The following is a 23,552-nucleotide window of genomic DNA, read 5'->3' as shown; positions in this document are numbered from 1 at the left end:
GCAGAAGCTCTGGTAAAGGTATACTTAGGTATGTAACACTGGATCCATCATCTGTTATATTTTAAAGACCTCTGATTCTTTTTATTATTTTTCTTTTTGTTTTTTATTGACACAGGGTCTCGCTCTTGTCGCCTAGACTGGAGTGCAGTGATGTGATCATAGCTCACTGTAACCTCACACTCCTTGGCTCAAGTGATCCTCCCTCCTCAGCTTCCTGAGTAGCAAGGACTAGAGGCACACACCACCATGCCCAGCTAATTTTTAAATTTTTTTTTGTAGAGATGAGGTCTTGCTATATGTTGCCCAGGCTGGTCTTGAATTTGGCTTAAAGCAGTCTTCCCACGTAGGCCTCCCAAAGTACTGGGATTATAGGTGTGAGCCATTGGCCTTGGCCTTCTTTTTCTTTATTCTTTTCCTCTTTTAAAAAAAATTTGTCTTGGACAAGATGTTGTTGTTTAAAATAAATAAATAATACAAATAAAAAGCTTGTCCCCACATATATTTTGAGACAGGGTCTTGCTCTGTTGCCCAGGTTAGAGTATACCAGCAAGATCATGGCTCACTGTAGCCATGACCTCCTGGGCTCAAGTGATCCTCCCACCTCAGTTTCCTGAGTAGCTGGGATTACAGGTACATACTACCATGTCCAGCTAATTAAAAAAAAAAAAATTTTTTTTTGATAGAGAAGGGGTCTTGCTATGTTGCCCAGGTTGGTCTAAAACTCCTGGGTTCAAGTGATCCTCTTGCCTCAGCCTCCCAAAGTGCAGGGATTACAGGCATGAGCCACCACACCTGGCCTACTTTGTTACCTTGTTCCCTTGAAAGTTGTATTTCCTTAGCTTGGTCAGAAAAATAGTAAGTGTTAAGCCTAATGTCCAGTGCTAGTATGAATAGTTAACAATAAATATTAATAATTGTTGCTGACACACTTTACACTGGTGCCAAATTGTTGTTCAATTTGGTCCTATTCTCTAGAAGTTGAATATGCCTTCAGTTATGGTCTTCTCTTTGCTTTCCTAGTAAAGTCCTCTTTACTCTCTCTAGACCTCTTATAATGGCCAAAGGTCCTTTTAACCACTACTAAATGATCAAAAACCTGTTAATGGTGTCTATGTAGTTCCTATTTTTATTTCTAAAGGAGAATGACAGACATATTTGTTTACTGATGTTCGGAGTAAGGGCAAGGAGGAAGATGCAGCTACAACCAATACCTCAACTCCCAGTCAGTACTAGTAGTTTTCTAAAGTTTTCCCACTCCAGTTTTCTAGTTCTCTTTAGAGGTTGAGGTGGAGAAACAGATCGTATGAAAGTAAATAAATTGTAGTTTCTGGCCAGGTGTGGTGGCTCACGCCTGCAGCAAGGAATGTTGCAGGAAATTGGTAGGACTGAGAGCTGAGGGAGAGTTGCAAGAGGATGCCTGTGAGGAAGGCTGGTATGGAACTCTACATGCTACTACCTCTGCAGAAGCCTCAGATGGGAGAATGTAGAAATTGTTTCCTTCCCACAGCTGATCTCTGGTATGTTACTGTCTAATAATTAACTTTGACATGTGATTAGAGAGTATGTGCATTTATGAGCACTATTTCCTCCAGGATGAAAGTTCAAACCAGAGATGTAGAGAAAGGGTAAATATATTCAGAAACTTCCAAGAGTGAGTTGCCTCCAGAAATGAAGAAACTAGAAAGAATTAGAACCATCTGTGGTTACGTACTAGCTAAGATTTTCTTCTTAAATTGGTGCATAGTTCTTATCTGAAAACCATTTAAAAAAATTTTAGATTTACAGAAAATGAAAACCATTATAATAATAATTATTTTTTGAGACAGGGTCTTGCTCTGTCATCCAGGCTAGAGTGCAGTGGCACAGTCAGGGCTCACTGCAGCCTCGATCTCCCGGATTCGAGAGATCCTCCTGCTTCAGCCTCCTAAGTAGCTGGGACTACGGGAGTGTGCCACTTGCCTGGCTAATTTTTTTGATTTTGGGTAGAGAGGAGGTCTCATAGTGTTGCAGAGGCTGGTCTCGAACTCCTGGGCTCAAGTAATCCTCCCACCTTGGCCTCCCAAATTGCTAGGATGACAAGTCTGAGTCACTGTGTCTGGTCAAACTTTTTTTTTTTTTTTTTTTTTAAACTGTCATACTGGCTGGGCGTGGTGGCTCACACCTGTAATCTCAGCACTTTGGGAGACCAAGGCAGGAGGATCACTTGAGGACAGGAGCTTGAAACCAGTCTGGTCAACACAGCGAGACCTAGTCTCTACAAAAGAAAAAAAAAGTTAGCCAGACATGGTGGTACACACCTGTGGTTCCAGCTACTTGAGAAGTTGAGGTGAGAGGGTTGCTTGAGCCCAGGAGTTGGAGGCCGCAGTGAGCCATGATTGCACCACTGCACTCCAACCTGGGTGACAGAACGAGACTCTGTTTCAAAAAAATAAAAACAAAAACAAACCAAAAACCTGTATTTTAGCTCCAAATTTGTTGCTGCAATGCAAATTATTAGAGAGAATGCTTTTGCCATGCTATAAATACTCATGCCCTACCAAATTTCATGTAGGCAGAACCTCCAATCAGATTAACAGCAACATCTCTAGGTTTTTATCCTACTTATCCTGGCAAACCATTCATCCTCAATTCATGGATCTGACTGTAAGGAAGGGTCAAATTACGTACGAGTCTTCCAAAACCAGAAACCTAAAGGCAGAAATGTGGTTACTGTTCCTTTAGAGAGGATACTTCCAAAGAGAATCTATACACTATCCAGGAGTTCTTTATTAATATTCTAAGTATAAATATCTCAGATGATCCAATAAGCAATTTGGGATAGTCTGTAAAAATGTTCAAAGCCTCTGGAGACCCTTAAAAAAATACTGACACCTGGCTCCCACCCACAGTTATTCTGATCCAATTTAATTGGGTGAGATCTGGGGACTGGGATTTTAAAAACTCCCACTCCCAAACTCTAATGTACAGCAAAATGTGGAAACTACTGCTAAAGAAAATGATGTCTTCAAATTTGTCCACCTTCAAGTCTGGGTTGGAGAGAAAGCAAAAATCTTAAACCCTTAATTCTGAGATCTTCTGGGACTCGAGGAGCCAAAGAAAGCACAAGTGTAGGCCAGGCGCGGTGGCTCACTCCTGTAATCCCAGCACTTTGGGAGGCCGAGGTGGGCGGATCACCTGAGGTCAGGAGTTCGAGACCAGCCTCAACATGGAGAAACCCCATCTCTACTAAAAATACAAAATTAGCCGGGCGTGGTGGTGCATGCCTGTAATCCCAGCTACTCGGGAGACTGAAGCAGGAGAATTGCTTGAACCTGGGAGGCAGAGGTTGTGGTGAGCCGAGATCATGCCATTGCACTCCAGCCTGGGCAGCAAGAGCGAAACTCCGTCTCAAAAAAAAAAAAAAAAAAGAAAAAAGAAAGCACAAGTGTAACTAACACCCATCATCCTGGAACCATTTTCACATGACCATAGTATTTTCTCTCAACAGAATTTCAGGCAAAAGTATTATAGAGAGCCAGCTGAAACCATTATTAAGCAAGTGCCAATTTGAAGAGCATTCAGATCTGGTACTGCTAAAACTATAGGCAGGAAAAGGACTAGTACAGGATAGAGAAGGCCAAAGTGGAATAACCAGTAAATGTAAACCACTTCACACCCACACTGTGGGGATGGGGTGTGCAAATGGGAGAAATGGGAAAGATGGGAGAAATGCAAAAAATCTGACACAGTTCCTCCTCTCATCTATACATTCTTACACTAGGGAAACTTTGCATAAGTGCAACAAAGGCTGTTTCACCACACCCTTAAATCGTATATCCTTCCTTTCCTCTTGCTGAGGTAACCATATCCTGCAGCCATGGCTGGAGAAGGTGGCTCAGCAAAGGTCATCATGCCTTTGGCTATACAGCTGGAGTCCTCTGAAAACCACTAGGAATAAGAAAGATGGTATCATCTCAATGGAACAGCTTTGAAAAAATACTTGCCTGGGGTTGAGAAGGAATCCCACTGTCCACAGCTTTACTGCTTTATGACCTAGCAGAAGGAACTAGGATAAGAATATGACTAGGCTTGGCTTATGTGAGGCACTTTTCCTTTTGGCCTTCCTCAGCCAGGGGCTAGTATGCTGCCAACTGCTGAAACCTATTTTTCTTTCTGGTAACCTCTACTTGACTGTTTCAGAGTTTGTTAACAGAGTAGAGCTGAACCACCCTTTCACTCTCAGTAAAAAAAAAAAAAAGAAAGCACAAGTGTATTTACCCAAGTAAGGGTAAATAGTAATGCAGAGAAAGGAACTCAAGTCTTGACGCAGTGGCTCACGCCTATAATCCCAGCATGTTGGGAGGCCAAGATGGGAGGCTGCTTGAGCCCAGGAGTTCAAGACCAGCCAGGGCAACAAAGTGAGATTTCAGCTCTACAAAAAGTAAAATAAAATAAGTAGATTTAAAAAAAGAGAGAGGAGGCCAGGCACGGTGGCTCATGAGGTCAGGAGATCAACGCCATCCTGGCCAACATGGTGAAACACTGTCTCTACTAAAAAAAATACAACAATTAGCTGGGTGTGGTGGCGGGCACCTGTAGTCCCAGCTACTCAGGAGGCTGAGACAAGAGAATCACTTGAACCCAGGAGGCGGAGGTTGCAGTGAGCTGAGATTGCGCCACTGCACTCCAGCCTGGGCGACAGAAAAAGACTCAAACAAAACAAAACAAAGCAAAAAAAGAGGAACTCAACCCAGTAACAGTTGGGGTCAGAGGGTGGATGATCTGCTCAGACTGACTTTGGGAAGCAATGTCTCTCATTATTATGCACATTTCTAGAAAATCTTCTCTCTCCAACTTGTGACAATAATTATTCTGAAATTTTCATCTGCCCCTTTTATGAATTGAACTGTGTCCCTGTCCCACCCTTCCCCTGCCAAAAAAAGGTATATTGAAGTTCTAACCCCTAGTACCTCAGCATATGACCTTATTTGGAAATAGGGTCTTTACAGAGGCAATCAAGTTATCAAGATAAGGTCATTAGGGTCTGCCCTAATCCAGTGACTGGTGTCCTTATAAAATGGAGCAATTTGGACACAGATATGCACAGAGGGAAGACAGCCATGTGACTGGGATGATGCAGCTACAAGCCAAGGAACACTGTGGATTGCCAGCAGAGAGCAGAAGAAAAGAAGGATTCTTCCCTAGAGCTGCAGGAGACAGATGGTCCTGCCAACACCTTGATCTCAGATGCCTGGCCTCAGGAACTGTGAAATAATAACTTTCTGTTGTTTTAAGCCACTCAGTTTCTGGTACATTGTTACAGCAGCCCAGGAAATTAATACAGCCCCAAAGGCAGACGTGGTGTTGATTAAATCAGTCAGATTTTACCTTAACTAGCCTTATTGAATTGCTGCTAGACTGCAGTCTAAGTCAGTGGTTCTCAAACAGGGTTGGTGGAGAACAGTGGTGATGGCAGCAAACCATAATTTCTTGGGGAGCATTTTTTACAATAGGCAAGTCCAAGCTCCATCTTATTTATTTTATTTTTTAAATAAAGACGGGTCTCACTATGTTGCCCAGGCTGGTTTCAAACTCCTGGGCTCAAATGATCCTTCCGCCTTGGCCTCCTAAAGTGCTGAGATTACAGGTGTGAGCCACTGCACCTGGTTCCAAGCTCCATCTTGAACCTGCTGATTCAGAATAGGAGCAGGAGATAGCTAACTTTTTAATTTAATTTAATTTAATTTATTTGAGACAGGGCCTCACTCTGTCACCTAGGCTGGAATGCAGTGGTGCAATCACAGCTCACTGCAGCCTCAGCCTTCCTGGACTCAGGTGATCCTCCCACCTCAGCCTTCCAAGTAGCTGAGACCACAGGCACTTGCAACCAAGCCTGGCTAATTTTCTACTTTTTGTAGAGATGGAGTTTCGCCATGTTGTCCAGGCTGGTCTTGAACTCCCGGGCTCAAGAAATCTGTCCACTTCAGCCTCCCAAAGTGCTGGGATTACAGGTGTGAGCCATGGTGCCTGGCCAGCTAACATATATTTTAAACAAGATCCCCAAATGATATCAGTGACTTGCTCTGATCCCCCCTCCCCCCAATTCTCCCTCAGTAACTGCTGAGTTTACTAGCTTAAGTAAAAGGATAAAACTTTGGGTCTTCTCCAAATTGATCTGTAGATCCTAATCAAAATTTCAGTACTTTTTTTTCTGTAAAAATTCACAAAGATGATCCTAAAATTTACATGGAAATGCAAAAGGCCAAGTAAAGCCAAGGCAATCTTGAAGAAGTACAACAAAACTGGAAGACTTATACTACTAGATAACAAGATTTACAAAGCTGTAGTTATCAAGACAATGTAGTATTGACACAAGAATAGGTAAATGTATAAATGGAACAGAAGAGAACCCATAAATAAACCCACACAGGTTAACTGGTTTACGACAAATGTGACACTGCTGTGCAATGGGGGAAAGGATGGTCTTTTTGATAAGGTGCTGGGCCAATTAGATATCCATATAAAAAAATAAGAATCTTGACTTCCAACTTACATCCTAAACAAAAATAAATTCCAGATAGATTGTGGATGTAAATACATATATATATATGTATTTTTATATATATATTTTATATATATATATAAAAAACAAGGTTCTCAGAAAAAACATAGAAGAATATATTATCTTGGGATGGGCAAAACTTTGTTAAACAGGGCACAGAAAGCACTAACAATAAAAGAAAAACAAAAAATTTAAAAAAGATAAAATAGACTACATAAAAATGAAGACAAAGACACCATTAACAGAAAAGTTAAGACACAGAAGATATTTATATTACATAAATCTCACAAAGGACTAATAACCAGAATATGCAAAGAATTCATACAAATCAATAAGAAAAAGACATACAACCCAATCCAAAAATGGGCAAAAGACTTGAACAGACACTTCGTAAAAGAGATTTCCAAATGGCCAATGAACACATGAAAAAATGCTCAATTTCATTACTCACCAGGGAAATGCAAATTAATACCACAATGAGATACCACTACACACCACCAGAATGGCTAAAATGAAAAAGACAAATAAGGTCAAGTGTTGGCTAGAACACAGAGCAATCAGGATTCTAATACATTGGAAGTAGGAATGTAAATTGGTTTACACATTTCGGGAAACTTGTGATGTCTATTCAAGTTGATCATACACATACCTTATGATTCAATAATTCCATTTCTAAGTATAGATAGATAGGAATATGTATATATAGTCCCAAATAGACATGTACAAGAATTTTCACAGCAGCACTTTTTATAACAGCCTCAAACTGCAAATAACCCAAATGCCATCAACAACTGAATAAGTAGCAGTATACTCACATAATGGAATACTATAATGAAAATAAACAAAGTTTAACAACATGTAACAATATGGATGAATCTCACTGGCACAATGTTGAACAGCTCAACATAAAAAAGCTCATACTGTAATGATTCTATTTACGTGAAGTTCAAAATGGGTAACACTAATCTATGATATTAACAATGAGATTGGTTACCTGGGGTGGGGAGAAGGGCTAGCTATTAGAAGGGAGGCATGAAAGAGATTTTGGGGTTCTGGCAATACTGTGTTTCCTCATCTAGGTGCTGGTACCACATGGTGTGTTCACTTCGAAAATGCAGACTTGCACACGTAGAATTTGCGTACATGTTTATATTATTTTCAGTAAGACTTATTAATATAAAACAAAAACAAAACCTTTGGGTTTGTGACTCCTGTAGACAAGTGGCTGGGAAGATAACAAAGGGTAACAGATTAGGCTATGCCAGGATCAGCCAAGATGCAGGCCAGTTCTATACTTCAGGCAGCTTGCCCAATCTCTAGGGCAGAAGACTAGTCTAGTATCTAAGGCAACAGCACATGGCAGAAAAGGGGAGGGTTCTGCTTTCTTCATCTACTCTTTCTCCATACTTCATTCCAGGAGATTTTCTGTATAATTCTAAGGAGTAAGCTGAAAGCTAAAAAGCAAAAGGGAGCTTCATAAATGAGAATATGCACAATATTTCAAGTATATTGAATGATCTAGAAAATTTTCAAAAGGTAGGGATAATCAGAGTCAAATAAGGAGAATGCAGGTTGTTCACCAAATTAGTTCAGGGTTAAAAGTTTCATTTGATTATGAGTTCAATGGGGGTAGAAAATTATTTGACAGCAGTCTTTTGGGCTGCTTTTAGATACCCTAAGGAGAAAACAGAGTACAACTTCGGGGAGGGGTGACTGCTCAATTTCTCACCATAGCCTTTTTGTCATATAGCTTGTTGCTATGGAGAAGGCCGTGAAGGCAGCAACTAAAGGAAATAAAGGATCTGGCAGGAGTAAGCACAGGGATAGTAGATTAAACAAAAATTTCTTGAGCAATTAGTGAGTAGCAGGGCCTATAAATGACATACTTTTCTTGTTTTTCCTAACCCCTACCCCTTTGAAAGTACATGGGCTTGGTTTACCACTATAGTTTAATTGAAATACAGAGAAGCCTGAATGGGCCTAACAAAGCTTAAGCCTGGCAGACAAAACACAAGGCCACTTAGCAATGCTGCCTAATGCCAGGAGGAATCAGCTACCTACCCACCCTATCCTGGTGAAATTATCTCCAGCTGCCTAAATTATAAAGTTGATGCCCTGTGATTTCTTTGTTCTGTAAAGCCTGAGGGAGATGGAATAATGAGGTATCAGAAGAGGTGGAGAACGGCCCCTTGTTTCATAGAGTAGTCAGAGAGAGAGACAGCGAGTAAAAGAGAGAAATGGAGTTAGTTCTCACCGGTATCATTAAGAGGCAGCAGCAGCCTCGGTAGCAATAGCTTGGGAGCAAAGCTCTGCTTGAACTAGTCTGAAACTACTGCCGTGGGAGAAAAGGCTAGTTGCCAACTTTGTTAATAGCTTCTGCCTATCATTGTTACAGCAGCTTTATCAAATAGGGCAGGGCCAGGACCTGTTTTTAGCAGTGTAAGCACTAAGACCAGAGGGCTCAACATCTTCCAGCAGATTTCATCACAACCAATGACTAACAAAGACAAGTCCCTCTTCTGTTCCACATAAATGATTACAGCGTTGTAAATATCAGAGCTAGAAGGACCATAGAGATCATGTAGTCCAACCTCCTCATTTTACAAATAAGGAAATTAAGGCCCAGATAGTCAAACGACCTTATTAACAGAGCAAGAAAACACCAAGGCTCTCAAATAGGACTTTTTCTCCTTTGAATCACACTTCAAAGCTAAGTTAGTTAGGGCTAGTGATTAATCCCAGGCAATACCAGTAAGATATTTATTGCCTAGGTATCACTCACCTGAATTCCTAAGTATCAGGATGATTTTGATAACAAAATAGGTCTGGGTTTTGTTACTGAAATATAAAAAGAATCTCATTTGCAAACAACCTTACCTATCTGGCAAGCTCACAGCCTAGTCACCTATATATACTGCCTGACTGTGCTTTGCTTGGGGGAGGGAGGAGGTGGGTGAGCATGCACAAAGGGAGACTCTCTTTCTCCCCTGGAGATTAGTCTATTTTGCCATTTGCAAAATGAAACCCAAAAAAGCCGGTGACTGAAATTTTTCCCAAGGTCTTCAGGATTTAAATGTATGACAGTGGACATATAACACAATCCACAAAGGTATATAAACACGTCACTGCCCTAAAGTATCCTCTGGGAGTAAGCTGCTAGGTGGGAATGTGTTGGCTGTTGTTTTTGGTGGGGGAGGGGTGGGAGAAAGTAGGTACTGATTTCCCTAATGTTTCCTTTGTGTGGCTGCTGTTGCCATGTGGTGGTCTGTTGCTATGAAGATTTGTGGTGTCAGACAATGGCTGCTAGGCTCTTTATGACTGTGCTATTGGTAGAGCTATTTCTTCGGGATTCAAGCTAGTATGCAACTGGCTAAACAGTGGAGAAAGCTTGGTTGTTACTGTGCCCCATCTCTCCTCTAGGTGAGTACTGCCTGGGGCAAGACTGAAGGTGAAGGGGCATTAATTATAGCATATAAGAAAGAAAAACCAATAGCTGAATGCCACCTTACTTTTCTAGTGCAAATATCTAAAATTAGATATTTCACAGTTCACACACATACTTTTCTACATCAAAATCACACAGGAAAAACCAAGGGTAACTACCAAGGTTACCATTTCCATGAAAGAAGATTAATGGAGAGCCCCTTCCCTTTAGTGAAAAGGATAAAGGCCCACAGCTGGGATCTGCAATCAGATGAGGATGAAGAATAGCTGGGGCAGGTTCTCAGCGGAGCTACCACAGGCAGACTAACTTCCTGCTAAGCAAAACCATAGCCTATTACTCTGATAATGAGAAAACTGCAGCCCACAGACCAAAGCAAAGGGCTCAACCACAGAGTTTGAAGTAGGGCCGAATGTTCTCCTGGGTAACAGGGGCCAGAGTACACAGAAGTCACCATGGGTCTGTTTAGATGTCAGCTACTTACCCACCCTCTTCATACTCCCACACAATTACTCTTCTTTCCATCTCAGAGTATATACACACAGACACACACACACACATATATATATGCATGTCTGTGTATATATATTTTAAAGATCTAGCCCCTGTGCTGTCAATACCATAAGCCACTAGTTAACATATGGCTATTTAAATTTAAATTAAATAAAATTAAACATTCAGACCCTTGGCCAGGCACGGTGGCTATATGAGGCATGAGATTGGTAAACTTTTTTTTTTTTAATAATTTTTTTTTTTCCTGAGATGGAGTCTCACTCTGTTGCCCAGGCTGGAGTGCAGTGGCACTATCTCGGCTCACTGCAACCTCTACCTCCCGGGTTCAAGCGATTCTCCTGCCTCAGACTCCCGAGTAGCTGGGATTACAGGCGCCCACCACCATGCCCGGCTAAACTTTTTCAACAAAAGACCAGATAACAAATATTTTGGGCCTTGCAGGCCACATGGTCTCTGTTACAGCTTCTCAACTCTGCCACTGTAGGGCAAATGTGAACAAAATACATTAAATGAGAATGACTGTCTTCCAATAAAACTTTATTTATGGGTCCAGGCCCAGTGCCTTATGCCTGTAATCCCAGCATCTTGGGAGGCCGAGGTAGGAGGATTGCTTGAGCCCAGGAGTTGAAGACGAGCCTGAGCAACACAGTGAGATCTCACTTCCGTAAGAAAATATTATAGGCCAGGTGTAGTGGTTCACGCCTATAGTCCTAGCACTTTGGCAGGCTGAAGTGGGCGGATCACTTGAGCTCAGGAGCTTGAGACCAGCCTGGGCAATATGGCAATACCTTGTCACCACAAAAAATACAAAATTAGCCAGATGGGGTGGCACATGCCTGTAGTCTCAGCTACTTGGGAGGTTGAGGTGGGAGGATTACTTGAGCCTGGGAGGTGGAGGCTGCAGGGAGCTGTGATCACGCCACTGCACTCCAGCCTGGGCAACAGAGTGAGACCCTGTGTCAAAAAACAAACAAAACAAAACGTGTCACTTCTAATAGGTTACAGAAAAAAAAAAACAAAACAATACTTTATTTATGGACCAGGTGTGATGGCTCACACTTGTAATCGCAGAACTTTGTGAGGCTGAGGCAGGGCGATTGCTAGAGCCTAGGAGTTTGAAACCAGCCTGTAAAACATAGTGAGACCCCATCTCTACAAAAAAAAAATTAAAACAAAAAAAATTAGTTGGGCATGGTGGTGTGTGCCTGTAGTCCCAGCTACTTGGGAGGCTGAACTGGGAGGATCACTTGAGCCTGCAGTGAGCCATGATCACACCACTGCACTCCAGCCTGGGAAACAAACCAAGACTCTATCTGAAAAAAACAAAACAAAAACAACAACAGCCAGGCATGGTGGCTCACGTCTGTAATCCCAGCACTTTGGGAGGCCAAGGCAGGCAGACCTGAGGTCAGGAGTTCCAGACTAGCCTGGCCAACATAGCAAAACCACATCTCTACTAAAAATACAAAAAAAATCAGCCAGGCGTGTGATTCCAGCTACTTGGGAGGCTGAGGCAGGAGAATCACTTGAACCCAGGAGGTGGAGGTTGCAGTGAGCCAAGATTGCACCACGGCACCCTAGCCTGGGTGACAGAGTAAGACTCTCTCTCAAAAAATAAAAATAAAAAATAAAATAAAAACAACAAACAAACAAAAAAACCCTTTATTTATAGACACTGAAATTTGAATTCCAAGTAATTTTCATGCCTCACAAATATTGTTGGATTTTGCATTTTTTCAGCTATTAAAAAATATAGGCTGGGTGTGGTTGCTCATGCCTGTAATACCAGCACTTTGGGAGGTGAGGCGGGAGGATTGCTTGAACCCAGGAATTCAAGATCAGCCTGTGCAATGTAGTAAGACACTGTCTCTACCAAAAAAAAATTTTAACTACCCAGGCATGGTGGCATGCTCTGGTGGTCCTACTTACTTGGGAGGCTGAGGTGGGAGGATCACTTGAGCCTGGTAGGCTGAGGCTGCAGTGAGCCATGATCGTGCCACTGTATGTGAGCCAGTGATCTTGCCACTGCACTCCCGTCTTGAAAGAGCAAGACCCTGTCTCAAAAAATATATATATATATACACACACGCCATTCTTAGCTCATAAGCCATACAAAAGCAGGCAATGTGCTACTGTAAGACAACTACAACATAAATAATGGAGAGCCTTTCGGCCAGAACTGCCATCTTCCAGTAATTGGACAAATACAAAGGTTAAGAAGAGAGGCACCCAATATATGTTCTCTAGGTCTTTTAGAAAATATAGAGTTGTGGCCGGGTGTGGTGGCTCACGCCTGTAATCCCAGCACTTTGGGAGGCTAAGGCAGGGGGATCACCTGAAGTCGGGAATTTGAGACTAGCCTGACCAACATGGAGAAACCCCGTCTCTACTAAAAAAAAAAATACAAAATTAGCTGGGTATGGTGGCGCATGCCTGTAATCCCAGATACTCCGGAGGCTGAGGCAGGAGAATCGCTTGAACCCAGGAGGCGGAGGTTGTGGTGAGCCGAGATTGCGCCATTGCACTCCAGCCTGGGCAACAAGAGCGAAACTCCGTCTAAAAAAAAAGAAAGAAAAGAAAATATGAAGTTGTTTCTTTGGCCATGTATATGCGAATCTATAAGAAAGGTGATATTGTAGACATCAGGGGAATGGGTACTGTTCAAAAAGGAATGCCCCACAAGTGTTACCACGGCTAAACTGGAAGAGTCTACAGTGTCCCCCAGCACGCTGTTGGCATTGTTGTAAACAAACAAGGGCAAGATTCTTGCCAAGAGAATTAATGTGTGTATTCAGCACATTAAGCACTCTAAAAGCCAAGATAGCTTCCTGAAACATGTGAAGGAAAAATGATCAGAAAAAGAAAGAAGCCAAAGAGAAAGGCATCTGGGTTCACCTGAAGCAGCAGCCTCTACCCAGAGAAGCACACTTTGTGAGAACCAATGGGAAGGAGCCTGAAATGCTGGAACCTCTTCCCTACAAATTCACAGCATAACGGGTGTTAAAAAAATAAATGACCTCAGGACTGTAAAAATGTTTCTCTTCATTGAATAGAAGTGTGGTGTCCTCTCCCCTAAAAAAATATTTAAAGCAAATTTTAATTGTGTCCTAATTCATTATGTAATGTCTTTACTACTCAAATTTAATGTATTTCTTGCTGAAAGATGTGAAGTAGCTTATTGTGCAACAAGTTACTCAATTGGTTAGAAAACAGCCAAATATTATTTATGAAATATCTGTATTGGTTTGAAGACAGTGCCTCTAAATCATCATGGAAGAAATAAAATAATTTACAAAACAAACAAACAAAAAAGAAAACAAAAGAATGGAGAGTAAGGCCTGGTGCAGTGGCTCATGCCTGTAATCCTAGCACTTTGGGAGGCTGAGGCAGGCAGATCATTTGAGGCCAGGAGTCTGAGATAAGCCTGGCTAACATGGTGAAATTCCATTTCTTCTCGGAGGTTGCAGTGAGCCTAGATCACACCACCACGCTCCAGCCTGGGTGAGACAGTGAAACTCCATCTCAAAAAGAAAAAAGAATGGAGAGTCAAGGGACTTATATGGTAGTAAGATTTCTACATTCCACTTGAGGTACTAATTTTAAGTAAACTGTGAAAAGTTAAATATATATATTGTAATTCCTAGAGAAACCACTAAAAAATTATACAGAGATGAAGAGTGAAGAATCAAGAGATGACTAGGGAGGTTTGAGCCTAGAAAATTAGGAGGATGGTACTGGGCATGGTGGCTCATGCCTGTAGTCCCAGCATTTTGGGAGGCCGAGGCGGGTGGATCACCTGAGGTCAGGAGTTCGAGACCAGCCTGGCCAACATGGTGAAAACCCATCTCTACTAAAAATACAAAAATTAGCTGGGTGTGGTGGTGGGCGCCTGTAATCCCAGCTACTTAGGAGGCTGAGGCAGAAGAATCGCTTGAACCCCGTAGGTGGAGGCCATTGTACCCTGGGCAACAGAGCGAGACTTTGTCTCAAAAAAAAAAAAAAAGAAAAGAAAATTAGGAGGATGGTAATGTAGGTGTAATGAAGAGAAATAGAGAAGGAAAGAGAAGGAAATTTTTGGTAAAAAATGATGAATACTCCTTTTTAGACATTCGAATTTAATAAATCAGTTTCTGTTGATGTTCATCAGTGAAACTGTATTAGGCAAAAGGTCAAGTGTGGAGATAAAGTTCTCGGTATTGTTCACACAAGGTAGACAGCTAAAGATATGAATATATAGGAGAGTACTTACAATAGAAAGCTGCTAAAGTAATAGCTTTTGGAAGTTACGATGTATGAAGGCTACGCAAAGCAGAAGAGTGGCAGATTCTACTAATTTCTTCCCTTTTCCCTTAGTAAGAGCCCCTATTTTGTGCGGGGAAGTAATGTATCCAGCTAAAAGGCTAAATTTCTTTGCCTTCCTTGCACACAGGGTAGCCAACAAGATGTAAGCAGAAGTCTTATGGTGTGGCTTCTGGGAAACCTCTCCAAAGGTAACAGACTAAGATGGGAGGCAGGTGCTTTTTCTCTTCTACCTTCCTTTTCTTTCAAGACTGGAAAGTAAATATGATGGCTGGAGCTACAGAAGCAATTTTACAATAAAGAAGTAACTTTAAGGAGCCTGAAACAGTGATTCCATTGCGATGTCATCATACCAGCCCTAGACTACTTACCTACCTACCTCCAAATTCTCTTATATTAAATCATTATTATAGTTTCATTTCTTCTCCAAGCAGCTAAATGCCATTCCTAACTCAATGTTTCCTCAACTTTCCCCACTATGACACACACAATAAATGAAAAAATATATTGTGGGTAAGGCTGTTTGCCTATGGGAAAGGGAGCAGGGCACCAGCTGCTACAGACCCTATCTAGAGGCTGATAGGACTGAATTGACCGATATTTCAGCATCCTGAATCTCAACAGGAATTTCTGATTAAATGAATACAAGAAGGAAGAGAGACTGGCACAAAATAGAGAGAATAACCAGTTATAAAGAGAAATGAGATTTATGACCAAGGCAAGAGAGGAGAGTTTCAAGAATAAAGAAATAAGAGAGCTAATAGAAGTCTAGGAAGGACTGAGAGAAGACCTCTGGAAAACTGGTATGAGAAATATTTCAGTCAAATGGCGGTAGAAGAAATCTGATGACAGGATGTTATTACAATAGTGAGCAGGGGCCAGGCATGGTGGCTCACGCCTGTAATCCCAGCACTTTGGAAGGCCGAGGCGGGGGGATCACCTGAGGTCGGGAGTTCGAGACCAGCCTGACCGAAATGGAAAAACCCCATCTCTACTGAAAATACAAAATTAGCCAGGTGTGGTGGCACACGCCTATAATCCCAGCTACTTGGGAGGCTGAGGCAGGAGAATCGCTTGAACCCGGGAGGTGGAGGTTGCAGTGAGCTGAGATCACGCCATTGCACTCCAGCCTGGGCAAGAAGAGAGAAACTCTGTCTCAAAAAAGTCTCTGCTCCTCCTGTTCTACAGACAGCCGCATATTCTCTCACATCCTGGCTCATTGCAACCTCTGCCTCCTGGGTTCATGGGATTCTCCTGCCTCAGATGGGATTACAGGCATGTATCACCACACCTGGCTAATTTTTGTAGTAGAGACGGGGTTTCACCATGTTGGCCAGGCTGGTCTCAAACTCCTGGCCTCAAGTGATCCACCTGCTTCAGCTTCCCAAAGTGTTGGGATTACAGGTGTGAGCCACCGTGCCCGTCCACTTGTTCGTTTTTAAGTTGCCATAGTCAACCAGTGTTGGATCCATGCTGATTACATGTTTCTTTTCTTTTTTTGAGATGGGGTCTCACTCTGTCACCCAGCCTGGAATGCAGTGGCACAATCATAGCTCACTGTTGCCTCGAACTCCTGGGTTCAAGTGATCCTCCTGCCTTAGCCTCCTGAGTAGCTGGGACTACAGGCACAAGCCACTGTGCCTGGCCCTGATTCCATGGTTTAAGGCATAGATTAAAAAAAATTTTTTTTTTTAGAGATAGGGTCTTGCTATGTTGCCCAGGCTAGTCTCAAACTCCTGGGCTCAAGTGATCCATCTGCATCAGCCTCCCAAAGTGCTGGGATTACAGGCATGAGCCACCACACCTGGCCTGCATAGATTTTTATAACTTAAGAGCTGATAGGCTGGGCATGGTGGTTCATGCCTGTAATCCCAGCACTTTGGGAGGCTGAGGTGGGATGGTCACTTGAGGCCTGGAGTTTGAGACCAGTCTGGGCAACATAGCAAGACTCTGTCTCTATAAAAAATTAGCTGAGTACGGCGGCACATGCCTGTAGTCTCAGCTACTCAGGAGGCCAAGGTAGGAGGATCACTTTAGCTCAAGAGTTTGAGGCTGCAGTGAGAGATGTTGTTGCTATACTCCAGGCTGGGTGACACAGCTTGACCCTGTCTCAAAAAAAAAAAAAAAAAAAAAAAAAAAAAAGAAAGAAAAAAAGAACTAAAAAGAACTGACAGGTCCTAATTGGTCACCTAGTTCAACTTAAGAGATGAGGTAACTAAGGCCCAGAAAATTAAGGGATTTTTCCAAGGTCATAATGATAGTGGCAGAGATATAGAAGTCTCCAGAGTTTTACTCCAGTGCTCCTTCTACTATACCATAAATTCTTCCATAAAGCACATTTGCCAAAGTAAACTACATCACTGGTATTGGCCTTTGGGTTAGTGCTACTGTCCAAAAAGGAGAACCTATAGCATCTCCTAGAACTCTTACCTAACGTCAGCCTTGCCATTCTTTAAAATACCACACAAGCCAGTAAGCAATTTTGTGTCCCTAAAAGTACATAGTCTGCTTTAAGGCTTCTTATACATTTTTTCAGGATCCTAGATTAGAACCCAGAATAGACTTGGTAATTTTTTTTTTTTTTTTTTTTTTTGAGACGGAGTCTCACTCTCTGTCGCCCAGGCTGGAGTGTAGTGGCACACTCTTGGCTCACTGCAACCTCCACCTCCTGGGTTCAAGCGATTCCCCTGCCTCAGCCTCCCAAGTAGCTGGGATTACAGGCTAATTTTTGCATTTTTAGTAGAGACGGGGTTTTGCCATGTTGGCCAGGCTGGTCTCAAACTCCTGACCTCAAGTGTACCTCCCGCCTCGGACGTACTCAGTATTTTGATTTGAAGTGAGGTGAGATAAAGCAAAAGCCAGTGGAACTAGCCCTTACATAGTGCTGAGAATGTCTCAAAAACAAACAGACAAAAAAATTCTAGGTTACACTTGGGTCTTCTTAACAGTCCCATGGTTGAATCTAGTCAAGTAGGATCTTTGCAGTGCTTACTGAATTATCAACAGCCTAAAAAGAAATGGAATCTGCAGGAATTTTAAAATGCATCCAAGGTTTAAAGGGAGTGATAGGGAGAGAAGAGGAAAGAAAGAAGTAACACTGTAGGACAAGTAGGCAAAGAAACTAGGAATAATTGAGGCCATGACTCCTACACCTGTTCTCAGCAAGGTGGCTCAGTTCTACAGGGACCTCAGTGTCCTCCATTCCCCTCAGAGGCCAAGCATTCACAGCTTCTCTCTGAGCTGTAAGGACTTTTCTGTTTGAAGACAGTGTAGTTTGCTGGACAAAGAGACAGACAGAAGTACAAAATGTCGAGAGGCAGAAAAAAAAACCTAGAAGTCTGGAAGAATTTTTTAAAAAGTATCTGTATGTAGTTCTTATGATTAACTTGAGGACTGACTCGGTATCCTGGATCTTACAGATCTTCAGAGAATGATCTTTGCAGGAAATCTCTGTTACCTGAAGATGAAAAGGAATGTGAACCAACTCTGATCCCAATTCAGACCTTCGCCAACTGACAGTTCAGGTGAAGGCCCTCTGGGGTGACCAGAAAGCAAAGAAAAGATTAGTATATTATTGCTGAACAGTTCTCTTTCCCTTGGGATGAAAGAAAAAATAAAGAAGAGACCTAAGCCTTGAAATACAGTAAGTGGGAGAAAACCTGGTATTAAAAGTAGGATTAAAAATCTTACAGATTTAGACAACGAGACTGATCTCAAACCTGGTGAAAGCAGTATTTATTCTGAGTTTCAGAGAAGATTTAGAATTTTGGAAAGTACTTCGACACCATTCCTAAGTTCAAACAATATTTTAATATCCTCTCTCTCTCTCTCTCTCTCTCTATATATATATATATATATTTTTTTTTTTTTTTCTTGAGATGGAGTCTGGCTCTGTCACCCAGGCTGGAGTGCAGTGGTGCAATCTTGGCTCACTTCAAGGCCCGCCTCCTGGGTTCACGCCATTCTCCTGCCTCAGCCTCCCGAGTAGCTGGGACTACAGGCGCCCACCACTACGCCCGGCTAATTTTTGTATTTTTAGTAGAGACAGGGTTTCACCATGTTAGCCAGGATGGTCTCGATCTCCTGACCTCGTGATCCGCCCGCCTTGGCCTCCTAAAGTGCTGGGATTACAGGCTTGAGCCACCGCACCCGGCTCCTCTAGATATATATTAAGATCGATCCAGAAATGACAATGACATAGATGCAAGCATTCCTTCATTCAAACAAATATATTTTTCTTTTTTTTGAGACAGCCTTGCTCTGTTGCCTGGGCCAGAGTGCAATGGTGCGATCTCGGCTCACTGCAACCTCCACCTCCGGGGTTCAAGTGATTATCCTGCCTCAGCCTCCCAAGTAGCTGGGATTACAGGTACACGCCACCATACCCAGCTTTTTTTTTTGTATTTTTAGTAGAGATAGGGTTTCACTATGTGGGCCAGGCTGGTCTTGAACTCCTGACCTCAGGTGATAAACCACGCCTGGCCTCAAACAAGTATTTTTGACAGTCTACTACTATAGGTGTCAGTTGCCACCTATGTTAAGTACCTTGGATACAATGATGAGCAAAACAGACTGCCTGATCTCAGAACTTCTAACACAGTAGAAGAGATACACATTAATAGAAAAATCATAAAAATGATAAACAAAGTTGCAAACTGTGATGTGTGCTATGAAATAAAGTATAGAGTACCTTAAGAGTACAAACTGGGCTGGGTGTGGTAGCTCACACCTGTAATCTCAGCACTTTGGGAGGTTGAGGCAGGTGGATCACAAGGTCAGGAGTTCAAGACCAGCCTGGCCAGCACGGTGAAACCCCGTCTCTACTAAAAATACAAAAATGGACCAGGCGTGGTGGTATGTGCCTGTAGTCCCCACTACTCAGGAGGCTGAGAGAGAAGAATCGCTTGAACCTGGGAGGCAGAGGTTGCAGTGAGCCAAGATCGCACCACTGTACTCCAGCCTGGGTGACAGGGTGAGACTCCATCTCAAAAAAAAAAAAAAAAAAAAGTGTACGTAACAGGGGAACTTGGTAATAATAGGCTGCCTGTGACAACCTGACAGAGAGTCTTTCAGAGCAAATGATTTACAAAAAATAAAAAAAAATTATGTGTTAATTTTGCCCTGGCAGGAAGGGATCCTCAGATAAAAAGGTATTCATTGTCCTCAGGAGAGTGAAAGCATTAGCCTCACTCTCTCAAAGTTTTTGTTAGGTTCGCATAAAAAAAGCATCTTGTTCTTGGAAAAGAGTCACCATCATAAAGGCAAGCAGAACAAACAGGCAGGAAATCGATTTATTCTATCTTCAAAATACTGAGGCAAGAGGCCTTGAAGGTTGCTTGGTGGCACAGAGATATGGTCCGGATATGTCTGTCATTCCAACAGACTCTGTGACTGTTCAGACATTTGTCCATAAGCAGATGACATTTTAAAAATCAGATAGCCACTTTGTGATTTTCAGATTGTATATTGTATACACATATCCAGAGTCAACCTCTAGAGTTAAACTCTCTCTCTACCTTCTCTGCATCAGCTTCTACCACTCAGGCACACAATAAAACCTCATTAGCGACGTTATTCTGAAAGCTGAAGATGTATTACATTCCTAATGATGACACAGACAAGAATACAGAGTTCTTAACCTGTAACACATCAGCACCTATTGCACGGTAAACTTTAAATAAATACTGAATGACAACAAAATATTCAGGGGAACAGATTTTATTAGAATGACCAGAATAAAATGCCTGAATTTCTAGGGGCAGACTGACAAAATAGCTCTGTGATAATCAGAGATGATTAGCTGTGCTCCTCTGGGCCTCTAAACTCCTCAGAGTGAGGACAGTTTGAAAGTCTGTTTACTGATGCAGAGACATGATGGGACTGAGGCCCAGACTCTCTAACCACATATACTCTGACAAGGATTTGGATTCTTCATAAAAAGAATATGCAAAAATCAAATTGCCACCAGATGTTACCAAAAGATCTGAAATACCCCATTAAGTCTCTTTACACTTCCTTCCATTTTTTCAGGTTCATAAATTTTCAAAACAGAATAGATTCCGTTCTCAGGGGCAAGTGGAACATGCAAGAAGTCTGGATGCCTTGGGCAACAGCAACCTACAGTGAGCCAACTGCTTAGTGGATGCCTGAAAACAAGACCATCTAAACATTTCCTATAAAATCTGTACCAAGTGACAGATACATGAAGCGGTGTGGGTGGCTGGGCAATGAGGCAATCAGTGGGAAGAGTGAACTGGCTGTACCTGTAGGTGTTAAAAAAGGCAAGAGCTGCATATGCAATGAGCCAACATTAAGTGAATTTAAGAGTGACTATTCTCCATCCTCTTGACTCCCTCAGCTGCCCTTTTATTAATTTTTCTCTTCAGGCCTGACCTCAAATTTAATTTATAATCTAACTCTCCCATATAAAATATGGAGAGTACAGATACAGTTTGAATTACCTGGCCAACACCTATCACATGACTGCATATCATAAGTACCAGGATCAACACTGTTGAATACTATGAAGGGAAAAATCTCTAGAAGCTGGGAAATTTTGCTAAGTCTGCTAAAATCCTCTGTGTGGGTATCTCCCGCAGACTGTGGACACTTGAGACTCTAATAACCACTTGGCAATATTTACAACAATAAGTCCCTGGTGGCTCCCCTGCAGAAGCAGGTTGAGAAATGAGGGGAAAGCCACATATCACACTTACCATCTTCTGTTTCCTGCCACACGATGCCTTCAAGGTTGACGCTAGTTCCAGGTTCACAGGGGCCCAAGCACTCAGGCTCTGTGGCTAGAGCCACATCACATGTGTTGACCCCAACTGATCGGGTACGAACCATGATCTGCTCACAAGGAGATGAGATGTCATTGTTGACCACTGGCACCAAAAGGTGTATTGGCAGCACTGCTGGTGTGGAAACAGGGGACTCCATCTGTGGAGGGAAGAAAAAGTAGTAGCTGAGTTGCCGGGAGAACATTTAGAGGAAATACCTTTTCTGTATTTAATCTAGTCCTATATCTATTCCTGCCAGAGTGCAGACGGCTATAAATAAGACTTTGGTTCTTCCTTTCAAGTTCTGGCTTATGATACCACTACAAATCTAGTGGTTTAGATGAGAACATCCTGTGCTAAGAGAAACTCTTATTAATGAGCGTATAATGATCTTCTTAATGATCTTCCTCATAAACTGCACTTGGCTAAAATGTTTTTTAAGAAGTTCTATTTTTTCCTCATCTCATTAAAAAGTCTCTAATGAAAGAGAATCAGGGCCAGATTTCAATAGTAACAGAGCACACAGACTGATGAGAAAGACAAGGCCCAGCATCTGAGGTATGTTTTGCTACCACCACTATGCTTCCTACCAATCTATCATTCAGCAAACAGTACATTAGTCTGGCATAAAATCCATGAATTTGGGTGGGGATAAAGAGAGGAAGAAATAGCCAAATCCTAGGAATGCCATGATTCCTAATGATCCTAGGTGCTTTAATACATCTTTGGCTAGAAGGAATAAAGTTATAGCAGGGCTAGGATTAACCTGGTGGGAATTTCTAACCCTTAGAAACTGTAACAGTGGTTGTTTAATGAGAATGGCATCTTGGAATATAATTCTAACATCAAATTTATCTATAAGAAACAGGAGGTGCTGTTGCCACCCAGAAGCCAATCAACAGCAGTCTGAAGATGTTGTTGATTATGTACACATAGATAGAAATAGTCAAACATGGCTAGGCACGGTGGCTCACACTTGTAATCCCAGCACTTTGGGAGGCCGAGGTGGGCAGATCACCTGAGGTCAGGAGTTCGAGACCAGCCTGACTAACATGGTGAAACCCCATCTCTACTAAAAATACAAAAATTAGCCAGGCGTAGTGGTGGGCGCCTGTAATCCCAGCTATCCAGGAGGCTGAGGCAGCAGAATCGCTTGAACCTGGGAGGCAGAGGTTGCAGTGAGCCGAGATCGTCTCAAAAAAAAAAAAAGAAAGAAAGAAGCAATTTGCTTCCAAAACCAGAAACTAGAACCTCTCACAAGAATGTAATTAGTTAGGTTCCAAGAAGAATGCAACACATCTAGAGACAACATAAAAGTTGTGATGGGTCAGGTGCAATGGCTCATGCCTGTAGTCCTAATGTTTTGGGAGGCCTATGGAGGAAGATCACGTGTAGCCAAGAGTTCAAGACTACCCTGGGTAACATAGCAAGACCCCACCTCTATAAAAAACAAAAATAAAAAAGGTATATGTGTGTGGTGGCATATGCCTGTATTCTCAGCTACTCCAGAAGCGGAGGTGGGAGGACCACTTGAGCCCAGGAGGTTGAGGCTACAATGAGCTATGATTGCACCACTGTACTCCAGTCTGGGTGACAGAGTGAAATGCTATCTCAAAAAAAAAAAAAAGAATGAAATGAAGTGGGCGGTGATCCTTTAACTCTTTAAATCCCAGAATTTATGAGGCTGACAAAGTCTATTATGCTCGAGTGATTGATGCCCCAATCCTGAATGAGCATAACGTCTTGCATATGCAAAGACACTCAATGCACACACTGGCTTATTTCCTCCGAAGATTAAGTATGATACTAATCAGCAGACCTAGAAAATGAGAGTCAAAGATTGGGACTTTCCCAATCCTTGGGACTCTTCCCTTTGTGAGGACTTCTTAGTCTAGGTCCTTTAATAGACTTCTTAGTCTAGTCCTTTAATAGAGACATTCAGAGAAGATCATACATGTATCCGTAAGCCAAGCTT

General features: G+C 42.2%; 1 protein-coding gene across 2 annotated transcripts in view; it reads right to left on the bottom strand.

Moving 5' to 3' along the window:
* ZNF609 (zinc finger protein 609) overlaps window positions 1–23,552 on the bottom strand; it is a 224,708-nt gene that overhangs the window by 43,711 nt on the left and 157,445 nt on the right. For both annotated transcript variants that reach the window (XM_034938917.4, XM_055098315.2), the window contains exon 3: window positions 21,512–21,737. In XM_034938917.4, the coding sequence (XP_034794808.1) occupies window positions 21,512–21,737 (226 nt within the window). The remainder of the gene's footprint in view (window positions 1–21,511; window positions 21,738–23,552) is intronic.

The sequence above is a fragment of the Pan paniscus genome, chromosome 16 (assembly GCF_029289425.2).
Source record: "Pan paniscus chromosome 16, NHGRI_mPanPan1-v2.0_pri, whole genome shotgun sequence".
NCBI lineage: Eukaryota > Metazoa > Chordata > Mammalia > Primates > Hominidae > Pan > Pan paniscus.
This window is presented reverse-complemented; position numbering and strand designations above follow the sequence as displayed.